At 40.9% G+C, this 12,685-nt stretch overlaps 1 protein-coding gene across 1 annotated transcript; it reads right to left on the reverse strand.

The window, feature by feature from the left end:
• Positions 1-7,114: 7,114 nt before the first annotated feature.
• Positions 7,115-11,972, reverse strand: eaf2 (ELL associated factor 2). The gene is made up of 6 exons (XM_010746469.3): positions 11,741-11,972; positions 11,203-11,297; positions 10,734-10,870; positions 10,270-10,448; positions 9,953-10,183; positions 7,115-8,821 (listed from the first exon to the last, which is right to left on the reverse strand). The coding sequence occupies exons 1-6, from the start codon at positions 11,886-11,888 to the stop codon at positions 8,778-8,780; spliced, it is 834 nt and encodes a 277-aa protein (XP_010744771.1). The 5' UTR covers positions 11,889-11,972; the 3' UTR covers positions 7,115-8,777.
• Positions 11,973-12,685: the final 713 nt, after the last annotated feature.

Here is a 12,685-nt window from a genome sequence, read left to right on the forward strand (position 1 = left end):
TTTATGCATTTTTTCACTTTCAAATTATCCTGCTTGACACCCCTGGTTTAAACACTCGGCTACCTTCTGTTCCTTCGGCGGCGCCGTCATGTCAGATGGAAAAACCCGTGAAAAAATAGCGAGTTTGTAACCAAACCAAGACTTTGAGAAAAATAACAAGCATAAAATGGAAAAGACATAGACTGGTTAGCATGACAAAAAGTTTGTCTGTCGAAATCAAAGCATTGTTTCCGATGTGTACGCGATAACACAAATCAATCCACACAGAAAGTGGCACCTGGCTAAAGTCGCAAACTTTTCTGCCTCCTCTTAAACTAACGTTATCGTAGCAGGTGCGCATTGATTTCAAGGTCTGTATGCACTTTCTAATGATAGAAAAGAAGTCCTTAAACCAAATTACACCAAAATCACCAGTTGTTTATGCACATAAAGTAATCCCAAAGAAGATAAAAAAGCAACGCAAATAAATCAAACTTCAGGAATATTAGTGAATTAGTGAAAACAAGAGGCGTAAGGTAAATAAAATCACAAATTACGCTATTTATCATGTTAGAAATTGAATTTTAAACATTAAATCCTGAAACCTCAGAACATAATTCATTTACTGCAATAAACTCATATGGCATGATATTGACATTTTTTTCGATATGCAGACTTTGACGGTCATTATTTCATAATTAGATGCGGCGACTTTAGCCGTGTTCTTACGGGCGGGGTCACATATACAGAACAATTATAGATGAAAATATGGAAGTGGAGTTCTATTAGCACAAATGCTACATGAAGGAGGACATTCGGGTTACTTTCGCGTTCGTCTCACCGAGGCCTTTCATAATGTCCTTGTCCCCTTCTTATATCTCTTTCCATTAAATACTTTGCTCCAGAAGAGCGCCACCTATGTGGCGTTCACATATGTGATGGACCACTCTGAGAGCTTTCTAAAGATGTCTTTTCTTTACTTCTGACTGCTTCCATTGAGGAGATAGGGCACTTCACTTAGTTAAGTTACCCATCCCCCACCCCACTGCCAGAGAGCAAAAAGGACTTAGGAGCTCTTGACCGGGAGAGGATTTTTTGACCGTCGCCAATTGAGCTGATATTCAGATATGCGTTAGGCCTTCCACCGATGCAGTGTGTGAAATTTTCGCTCTTCCTGTTGCTAACCCTGAGCCTAGAAAACGAGGGTTCCATTTTCCAGGTTTGTACCTTTTCACATTCAAATATCTGTCATGTTTACTGCCATGCCATGTCGTTTGTGAACGTCCTAGGGGATTTCTCTCCAGGGGTCTGTCGTCACCAACGAGAGGGCAGTCAGTGACAGGAGTTAAAAATCTTTTTGGGCATGTTTTATCCCAAATGTCATCCCAGCTACATCTCACGCACTGCCTTTTTAGATGGCCCAGAGTGCTCCGTGGAGCTGCTTTTCTCAATGTTCTTGGTGCTTGTGTTCCCATGATACAGAAATGAGGAATTTTGGACATTTGGCACCCTCTAGGGTCTGTATTAAAAGCTATTCAAGTTTGGGAGAGGTACACCTGAGACCTCCTTCCTCAGAGCTTTCCAAAGACGCGTGTTTCATCGTCCTACAATCTAGCTGAAATTTGACCTTTTGAAACACGAAGGGTCAAATAAAATTTGATTTGCTTTGAATGACACGGGACTCACACAGGAGGCGGAACGGCAGCGGAACGGTCCTTTGCCCGGCGCCAACTCACACCGGACGCGGATCAGCCGCGGAACGGCAGCAGAGCGAGCCGGCCGTATTCACGCGAGATCACGAGATCACGCGAGAATCCTGGACATACCGGAGACCCCGCAATAAACAGTGTATAAAGAAAACAACAACAACAAACAGCTGACTTTGCTTCTCCGACGTGGAGGAGATTATAAAAAGCATCTGTTGTGTAATAAATGATTGTGTGTTGTTCCACTTCAACAATTAGTCTCTCGTTGAGACCCTTTGATCGATCTTTGATCACCTGGTGCCACCGGTCATGACGTAACGTTGATGTGAAGTTGTAAAAAGCTACATGAACTGAGTATTGTGTTTTATTTTGAAAGGGGGCGGAAGTTTATTACGTTGATTCAAGGCCCGGTTTCCTGTCTGGTGCGCAGTGCTCTGTTGAAATTTGCGAGGTTCAGCTGCGGCTCGCGGTAAAAATAGGAATGAAACGGAAAGCTCGCGCCGTGGCGCGGTGAGCCTCTTCTGGGACGCGCCTGGACTCATTGTGCTCTCATTGACTAGACTGACTTCTATTTGCTACGGTGACCACGGCGGTACCGTGCTGCTTCCGTTCCGCGCCCTGTGTGAGTTGGCCTTGACATAGCTTGGTGTTTGGGATGTCAAAATCTCAATTGGGCCCATCCCCCAAACATATATGGATTTATATCTAATAAAGGGACATATAACACTTGAGGGCAATCCCTGTAATTTTATGAATATGATACATGTAAATGTGAAATAACGGCATAACCCTAATACTTTTGAGAAAAGACTGAATTTGGAATTGGAAATTAAAAATGGTGCAGTACTGGCATCTACTGGAAATTTGTGAAATTGGAATTCAATTCTGGAATTGGCCCACTGCCAATCCACTTCCAAATTCCATTTTTATATCTATAGATTGAAATCTGTGTTGGAATTATGTGTCCAAATTCTAATTAACTTTGAATAGCAAACTCCTAACCCCTTACCTGTCCCTAAACCCCCCCCCCCCAAAAAAACTCCCCTTCATCAGCTTTTTCTGAACTCAACCTCCCCTCTCCCATCGTTTTACTGTATGACTGTGAAGTCATGACTTTGAAGTCTTACTGTGTCATCGTAAATTTCTCACTTTGAAGTCCCAATTTTGATGTTGTGACTTTGATATTTTGACTTTGAAGTCGTGATTTAACTTTTTCTGTGCGACTGAAGTCGTGACTGTCGAAATGTGCATAAAATCGGTCTTGATAACCACAAGGCGTTTCAGACAGCTCTGAGAAGGTGCTTCCTGCCGATTTCTTCTTTGAATCTTTTTATGGATCGCCACGCCCACACCGTTTCCTCAAAATTCATCTTTTTGATAACTTTTACTTGCCAATTGTAATTGTACAGTATGTTTGTGTTGATTTGTCCTGTACACGTGAGATCCATTGCACGTCCCACTGAGCATTAGACGTCTATTAGACGTCTAGTCTAAGTTTAGACCGAAATTCGCCCATCTATAATCGGTCTATTTTTAGAATTTAATCCATTAATTATTAAATATTATATTTAAAAAACAACTGTAAATTGTATAAATGGTGGCCCAATGTTAGATTAAAACATTTTTAACAGCCATTGATCAATGTACAGTGTAGTTTACATTTAGACTTGACTTAGACGTCTAAATGAAGACCTCATATCAACGTCTATTTTTAGACCAAATCTAGATTAGTAAATATTGCACATAACGCCTTTTTCGTCTGCTCACTTGACCGCAGTGAAAAACTGCCTGGTACTCGGCCACATTGACATTATTAATAAAAACATACTACTCCGCATCACATGATCAATAAAAACGCGTGTCATCCTCCTATATAATGACGTTGATTGAGGTTTTCTCCGCCGGAAGCGGACAGGTAAGCGGTGGCAGGCGGATTTCCACACACCCGGTAAGTTTTCATCTGCTTGTGTGTATGCAAACATGGAATTAGCGCTGCCAAGTGTGCACTCTTGGCCGTGCTATTGTCCGGTGAGGAGAAGACGGAGCTGCTCCGTCACATAAATGAAAAAGCCTTACACATCTTTGGGCAGCTTCTTTCACAGGTTTGAAGCATGTGTTTCCAATCTATAACAGTGCAGGGGTGCATCTGGTACCCACACCGTCCACTCTGCTGCTACCTATCTGTCTTTCTGCCTGTTTCTCTATTTTACTTGTCTATGTATGCATTTACTTATTTTACTTATTTATCACTTTATAAAAGTATCACTTTGTTAATCTATCACTTTATTTTTTTTTCCATAGTACTGAAATGTAGCAGAGGAGATTGACAGACAAAACATGTCAGTTGGTTCTGTAAGTAAATAAATAAATAAATAAATGGCTCTTTCAGTCAACAACAGAACAGTGTGCATGCTTTGCTCGTTAACACCTTTGGCTTGCTGTGGTTGGAGATATTGAGGTGGACTGATTTGGGCTCAGTGAGGTAAATTCAGGATTAACCCTGTGTTTTTTTGTAGATTACTTCTTACCAAGATACCGAGCTGAACACCTAACCTGCTCCGGAGCCAAGTATCCTTTTACAGTCTTTATTCAGCAGACTACAGGTATACAGCAAACCAGAAGATGGTGACAGGAGTAGATCCAGGTGAGTATGGCAGATAATGGATGCATGGAACTTGTGAGCAGACAGTAGTCCAAAAGTTCTCAACAGGCTCAACGAGTATGATTAGGGGGAAATGGAGCAAACTCGCTGCTGGTGAAACTCTGGCTGGACTATGGTTCAGATGAGGACTGGGTGAGGATCTGGACCTTGAGACGGAGTCAGCGACAGTAGAACAGGAGTGACAGATTCTTCTAATTAAAACTCTCTGGCTTTAAAGTTAAAGTAACTTGAAAAAAATATGTATTGATCTCTTAAAAGTGAACACCTGATTATGGAAGATACATACACCAAAGGTGTTGAAATGAAACAACCGAAAGGCCATTGTACAGTACTAGTAAGTAGTACTCCAGCCGTAAGATAATCGTGTTGCTGGGAACATACAATAGCTCTCTCAAAGCTGGACAGATACATCAGGGACTTGTTAACAGAACTTGGTCCATGGACTTGTGCCACACACATCCAGGGGTGGATTATTACAGTAGATGTGCAGTAGTTACACATACCCAGACAGAAGTTGCAAAAACAGCATATGTAAAGCATCAGCTAGAGTTCATGCTAATTAAGCTTAGCTTGTTTAAAATATCGGTGATTACAAAATTATGGATGCCTAACCAGCAGATAAGAGTGATGCTGATGACAGTAAACCATCATTGCTTATGAATCTGTTTGCAAAGTCGACACTGTGGTGACTTTCAAAACTCAAGGCACTTCAGCAGGTGGTAGATACTTTAGATACTTTATTGATCACTCGAGGGGACATTCTTTTTTCACTCAAGTTTTTTCATATACAGGCCTGAAACAGTGCCCTAGGAGCAGTTAGGGGTTCTGTACCTTGCTCAAGGGCAAGGGCAGAAGCTGAACTGGCACCTCTCCAGATACCAGTCCACACTCCATACTTTGGTCTATGCTAAAGTCAAACCAGCCACCCTCTAGGTTCCCAAGCCAAGTCCCTATAAACTGACCTACTGCCACGCCTTACATGTATATATCAGACAAAGAAATCAAACCTTCACAATACACTTTCCATTTAGGTGCTGTTCCCATTTATTGCACTGTTGAATAGTTAAACTGACTTTACCATTTACGATTTGGCTTTCGCAATCAATGGCTCTCCACTACCTATAGACCTTTTTCACAACAGTCACTTTGACATGAAATACTAGGGTCAACACAGGGGTTACCAATGATATTGATTAAGGTTCAGTTTCAGTGAGCCAACATGCAGCACCTTAATAACACCTGTGTTTACCTACTATTTCATGTCAAAGTGGCTGCTGTGAAAAAGGTCTGTTAACCCAGACTGATGTTGCCTGATCTAATTCATAGACCTGGTGCTCATCTGCAATCAGTATATACACAGAAAACAATACTCCTGAATACTAGTGGTTAAATCAGACATTACATACAAGTGGATCCTACAGTTATCCTACATGTTATTAAATATCTATTCTTTTTAGCAGGGACACATTACTGTGGCACACCAAATCAAAGAGGTTAAAGTCAGTTGGTACACTATGAGACCACATCATTGCATTGATGTAAGCACAAACAAACAAAATGTGATGATGTGCACATTGAAGCCCTGTAATTAATTACAAATTGCATAAAGACAACTTGTTGAAACTGGTGTGTGTGTGTGTTGTACTGGTTCTCAAACTGTGGTAAGTATACCACTAGTGGTACACAGACACCCTCTAGTGGCACATGGAGGAATCTCAAAAATATATTTTTAAATAATTAATTTGAAAAGCTAAAACTATGAAAATGAGAACTATTAGAAAAGAGACATGCAGATCAAGTGTACCACTTTTTCACCAAATTAGCTCTGTTCTTGAACCTGTTGGCCTCCTACATAAACAGTCTGTAGATTGATATGATTGGCTTTTGATACTGTATGTAATGTCATAATGGTAGTGCTTAGACAGACTAATTCGGAGGTGGTACATGGTTTAAATAAACTCCAGTATATCCAGAATTCTGCTCATCCATCCATCACCCGCCTTCTCACAAACCCCTCCATAGCCAGGCCCCCTGCTACATCTTGAACTACTGTATAGCTGCTGTTAACTCGGTTTGTTAGCCGGGCTGCCTAGTCCGTAAGCTCAGAAAAGAGGGGAGTGTTAGTGTTTGTACAACAGGCATTTTGGACCACTGGGAAGAAGAGGAAGTTTTCAGGCCTGGGGAGGGAGGGAATGCTGACTGAGAGCAAAGATGTCATGCCAGAACTGGAATAGGTCAATGGGTAATGTAACCAGGATCAGCAGCCTCTATGGGCATAATAATAGAGAAGAGAACATTGACTGGAGAAGTTACGAAGAATAAATCTAGGACTGGCTTTTAAGGTGAGAGCTGAGAGAAATAAAAAGTTGAAAGACAGACGCCGAGCTGGGCTTCTTGCTGTTAGACTAGTTAGTAATATTTGCTGTTATGTCTTGTGTTGTTGACCTTGCTTGAGGTTTGGCAAAGTTGTCAACTAGTTAATATTTGACCCTGTCTGAGTATTATGGAAAGTTTCTATAAATAAAATGTATTACTTTAAATAAAAAAATAAGCCAAATTGGGTATTAAGTATATGTTCAATTCACAGTTCAGTTGGTAAGGGTGATAAAAGCTAAATTACATCAAAACAAAAAGGAAGGAAGACGACGTCCAGGATATCCTGCTGCTTTAACCTGACTACGTCTCAGGGTTACCATGACAACAGAGCTGAGTGACTCTACACAAGTGAAAAAACCCCAACAAATAATTAATAAAAAAAAGGCACAAAAACTGTTAAAATCTTTATTTTTCTACAAAGAAATTTCTTTCAAATAGTTTACAAAAGATGCTCCGAGGCCACCTTAAGGCTAAACATATTGACTTTTCAAATTCAAAGACATCTTCATCTCAGTCTCTCACTGTCAGCTGGGATGCCAAAGAAATGCTGGAACAGTAACAGCAGCTTCCTGTACGCTGTGACAGCTGAGCTGTGATGTGGGGCTCGTGACAAAACAAGAAGACGGCCTGCGTTCTGACTGGCCGAGGCAAAAAACAAAAAAAAGGCACATGAAGTTCTGTAAGACTCACATTGTATCAAAGCGTCTGGCTTGTTACGCAATACAGTTCATACTAACTTGCTTGGCTATTAAAATATATATAAAATATATTAAGCAATTCACTGTTGGTCGAGTATATTTTGACATATAAATAATTAATTAGATTCAAGTATTGCAGGTTTAAAGCTATAAAGCATGACCCCGACTGAACGCTAATGCACTACACCAGAAATCAGACCCACCTCTAGACTGGTATATCACAAACAAGGTTTTAGAGACATCTTAATCCTAAAGTTGCAATAATCAATATTTTTATATTAAGATAATGGGGTCTCACAGATATTTATCACCCACCTACAAACTCTACAGGCTCTCATCAACCCTGTTTCCAGTCATAGCAAACATACAAAGTTAGCAGCTAGCTGATGAACATAGTGGAGCATCTAGCACCTAAATACCCAGACCAAAGCAGACCAAGACCAAAGCAGAGCTTAAAGAGAGTGAATGTTTGACTTGCATTCTTCAGGTTGAAAGATACACAACCAAAAATGAATGTTGTGTTTATCTGTGACTGTAAATGAGCTACTGTTTGTAAGAACATATTTCCAAGAAGAATAGAATAAATATTGTGTTTTCAGCTCATTCTACTGCCTCCAAAGTGTCCAGAAAAATAGTTTATGCAGCTTTAAATCGAAGTATTTGGTTGTCCTGCAGCTGGGTTTCAGTAATCCAAAGTGAAAGCCTCTACAGCTGACTCCACAATAACTCTATGAGACAAAAGCAGAAGACTCTCTCGTGTCACTGTGGCTCATCCTCACAAAAAGTTTCATTCCTGTCCTGGCAGATTAATGTCTCATAAGAGAAACAAATGCTGAACTGAAGTTAGTAACAATCATCTGACCTAAGGCACAACTAAAGTTTCTAACTACTGAGCTGAAATGCAGAAACTCTAGCGGTGGACTCACTGGTGGGCAGAAATCCACCTACACATGAACACCGCTGTCGCTCTGCCTCTGATATGCTTGGTCACGCTTGGTCAGTTTAACCACACATGTGCATCCAAGTGAGATGAAACATTACAAAATAGAATTGTCATAATTTACTGCTTCTCTTACACCAACCACACCACGTCTCTCTGAACTAAGGCATCTTCTTAACATGCAGCCATCACTCACACACAAAAATTAAAGATCACAAAGCAAAAAATATGACAGAAAAATGAATTTTGTTGGCCAAGAAGCAACAAATTAAATTTGCTAGTAGAATTGTGGATATGTAGAGAAGACAGTCCCACATTAAAAGGAAGCAAGACACTGACAGCTGTGTGCCCAGGTCCTTTATTCCTCACTGGAAATCCTCCTGATGTCCACAGGCAGGCTGACGTCCTCAGGTTGTTCAGTCACTTTCGCTGCCTGATTCACTCAGCTGGAGGTCACTCTCTGCAACACAAGGAGGTGTGCTTTAAAGACAGGTTACATACATGTATCGAGTATTAAACTAATCAATGTTGTACTACTTCTTCAGTATTTTACAGATTATTTGTTTGTCAGTTTAGTTTTTAGGGCACTCTAAAACACTGTAGCATTACAACAAGCTAAAAAGTAGTAGTAAAGGTTGTTACATTCAGCGAGGGAATCATTCTTCCCTCAGACTCTTCCCTTCCTGATTTTTTCCTGAGTTTTGGAGTTGGAGATTAAAGTTAAGTCCCCATGTTCAAATGTCCAACTTCACAGGAGAAATAAACATGTTTACAGCCTGGTACAAAAAACAGTTTTGGTCTCTGTAGGTAATTTCCCCGTTCATGACAACTGTACTGAGGGTGAATTTATGTAGAACTCACCTGTTCAAATGATATTAAGGCTTAAAAGTTATGCAGAATTAACAGCATGGCCACTTTGATTGACAGGTGGGGGCTGTTACAGATGGTTTGTTTGAGCAACCAGGCTTCATTTAGCCTGCCTCAGGTCCACCGATGATCCACATCTTTGCTGATTTTGCCTGCCTCAGGTCCACCGATGATCCACATCTTTGCTGATTTTTAGATTAGATTCATTTAGATCATGGTCGAACATACATTTCTAACTCATAATATGCTGAAATTTTAGTATTCTAATATTTGTTTGATCTAAAAATATTTGTAATTGTTTAGGGATTTGACTACTGATTTGTATTTTAATTGTCATCTGTGTATTCCTGTCATTTATAGGCTTAATGACTGACTGCTGGTTGAGGTAGATTTAGTATGCTTCTTTTACACCAACAAGTCCCGAAGAACCAAGGCACTGCTCGAGCACTAGAGCAGAAAATGATCATGAATCATTAATGTAACATGTATGAAAAATTGTGGTGTGGAAGTCAAAAGGTGTTCTCATAATGGTCCTGACTGACAGCGGGTTATTGTTGTCATTTAAAAAGAGGAGTGTCTGGTTGAGTAAGAGTTCCTTCTGCTTTCATAGTTTTGCTGACACTGTCAAACTCTTCTGTGACAGAGCAGCTGCCCGGTATCCACAAACCACGTAGAGCTCAAAAACAAGATAAGCTATCGCACATACTCCGAGAGGGCTACTCACTGAGAGTGTTCATGAGTCCTCCTCCACTCTCCTGGTGGCGGCTGTTGGTGTTAACGCTGGTGTTGATGATAGGCATGCTGTGGTTGGCCGTGGGCGGCGCAGAAGTCCGTTCATCCTCAGAGTCGCTGCTGCTGGAGCTGTCATCACTGCTCGACGACGAGGAGCTGTTGGAGTCTGAGTCGCTGTCACCGCTGCTCAGCTGGTCCATGACCCGCGCCTCTGCCATCAACTCTGCACACGAAGGCATATGTAACAATTTCATCCAGGTGCGTGTTAAAACACTACAGTTTAAGGTATTCTGCCTGACAAGGTGTTACCTCTCTCAATGTCGTCCATGGGGGATGCCGGGGATGTCTTCTCTTTAGGAGGAGAACTCTTGGAGCTGGCTGAAGACTTGTTGTGGCTGCTGCTGTTGCTGCTGCTACCCTTCATCTGCTGGCTCAGACGGCTGGTCTGTTGCTCCAGGCGAGAATGGATCTTACTGCTGCCCTCAGCCCTGTCAATGTACACATTCAGTACAAGCAAAGACATGCAGGATGTTTCTGTTAAAATGTAGCACAAGTTCAAAACTAATCTCTGAAATATTAGTGAAAGATTAGACAAAATAGACAGAAAGACAAGATTACAACCCAGGGAACCAGCAACTCCCATTTATCTCAGCATTCTTATTTTTAACTTCTGGCATGACTTTATGGCAAAAATCCACATTAGGATAAGTAGATGAAAACATGTAGACAGATGGCAAAGTTGTTGTTGGAAGATAACAGTTTTTCAAACCCACCTGGTCTTCTTCACAGCTATATTGCTGTTGAGTTTTTCCAGTCTGTACTCTCCTGTGTCATGGTTCACAATGAGGATGCACTCTTTCATGTACGGCCTTTTGGATCCTTTGAAGACTGTTACTGGAGCACTTGAACCCTAAAACAAACAAAAACAGGCTGAAATACTGTGGATACGGGTCCCCTGTCCTCTTGTTAATCGTATAATCTGTATATTTTATGTCTCACCATAAAATGATATGGCTGTTTGAAAACCTTTTACTCACTCCAATAACAAAACTCTGATGGTTAAATTATTTACAAAGACTTTTTAGTACCGAAAAGTAGTACCACTACAATATTTAAAGTTTAAAAAACACTGCAATCAGTCCATTACAGTATTCACGCCACATGATTATGTTTTAATAATACACATAATTAGTTAGGGGAACATATCTGTGGTGGAGAGAAGCTCTCGAGCATTAAACTCACCTCTAAGTTGGGCAACGTGATGGTGACTTGCTCTCCTTTGCCCACTTCAAGCTCCCCTTCACAAGCAGTGTCAATGGAGGCTGGTTTGAAGTCATCTGTCCCCAAAATAAAGCAAGAACATTAAATATTTGAGCACATTACAGGCATTTAAATAGATAGCTCAGCTATATTTGAATACTATTCAAACTAAACGACGGGTGGTCTCTTGGTGCTGCAGCTGTCCACCGGTACCAGCAGGTGGCGGTAGCGAACAGTTTGACGCAATGCTAACATTAGCTGACATTTTGACAGCTGGAGCATCAATAGTTACTAACAGTTCAAGAGTTAAGTAAGTAACGAAGACGACAGAGAACACGGAGAGCTGGCACCGTGCTAGAATCGTGCCAAAGGCAGGCCACGCCAATTGACCGGAAAGGCGGCTAACGAGGCTAAATGTCAAACAGCTGCCTTCGGGTTTTTAGCATCGGAGCTAACTAGCGTGCTACTATTAGCTACTGTAAAAGCAGACACGTTCAAGTGATTCAGACGTCGCACTTACATCGCACCGTGTGGTAGGCACTTTTAGGGTGTTTCTCAAACGTCTCTCCTAACTTCAAGACATGTTCCTGGTTGTCAAAGTTGGAATAAGCTGTCCCATTCATCCTGTTAGTTTCATGAGCTGTAAACTTTCTGCTCTTCTTTCTCATCCGATAACCATGTACGGCAGAGCTCCGACCACCTCATTGGTAACGTCAAGTCCCGCCTCCTCCTTCGCTATGATTGGTCAAGCGGACTATTCCCTTGTCTGATTGATTCAACAGCTGTCAATCAAGATTTTGTAATGACAGGGCAGCTTCAGAGCAAATGTCACATGGTTTCCTGGCTATAATCAGGATTTTATGACCTGAGCTGTTTATATAACAGGTTATATTATTGATCTGATTTTCTATTTCTTTATTTTTCTGTCTTTGATTTAAAATCTCTTAAAAACAAACAAACAAACAAACAAACAAACAAACAAACAAACAAACAGTCCAGATCAGGCAGGCAGCACACACAACCCTAAACAGCAAAATAGTAAAAAGTAGTAAGTGGACAATAATCAAAAACACAGACCCATATTAGCAAAAAAAAGCCACATCAAATGTGAAAATAAACAAAATATAGTTGTAGTCTGTTTCCAGTCCGCTGAGTTGAAGGTAACCAGTCAGCCGCTGATCATGTTCTGTGTCCACTTACTCCACTCAGAAAACCACCTGCACATTAGTAGTAAATTGTTCAGGTCTGCTGGTATATATTCTAAAATAGGCATCAGAAATAGCTCATCTCTACCCCTCACAATAGCTTATTACCTTCCATGTGGGAGAATATTCGACATCTCTAAACACTTGGTGAAGAAGTTTTGATTCAGTTTTGCTGAATACACATTCAAACGGAGGATTTTTTTTTCAAGAGGCTTATAATGTGGTGGAGGGAGATGTAAGTTCTTGTTTCAAACATCTCA

The sequence above is a fragment of the Larimichthys crocea genome, chromosome XVII (assembly GCF_000972845.2).
Source record: "Larimichthys crocea isolate SSNF chromosome XVII, L_crocea_2.0, whole genome shotgun sequence".
Classification (NCBI taxonomy): Eukaryota; Metazoa; Chordata; class Actinopteri; family Sciaenidae; genus Larimichthys; species Larimichthys crocea.

Excerpts from the sequence above, each read along its gene's own strand:
- eaf2 (XM_010746469.3), bottom strand. The coding sequence starts at position 11,888 with ATGAGAAAGAAGAGCAGAAAGTTTACAGCTCATGAAACTAACAGGATG. Across the intron at positions 10,871-11,202 it reads TCACGTTGCCCAACTTAGAG|GGTTCAAGTGCTCCAGTAAC; the intron begins GTGAGTTTAATG and ends TGTTTGTTTTAG. Across the intron at positions 8,822-9,952 it reads AGGACTCATGAACACTCTCA|AGAGTGACCTCCAGCTGAGT; the intron begins GTGAGTAGCCCT and ends CTTGTGTTGCAG.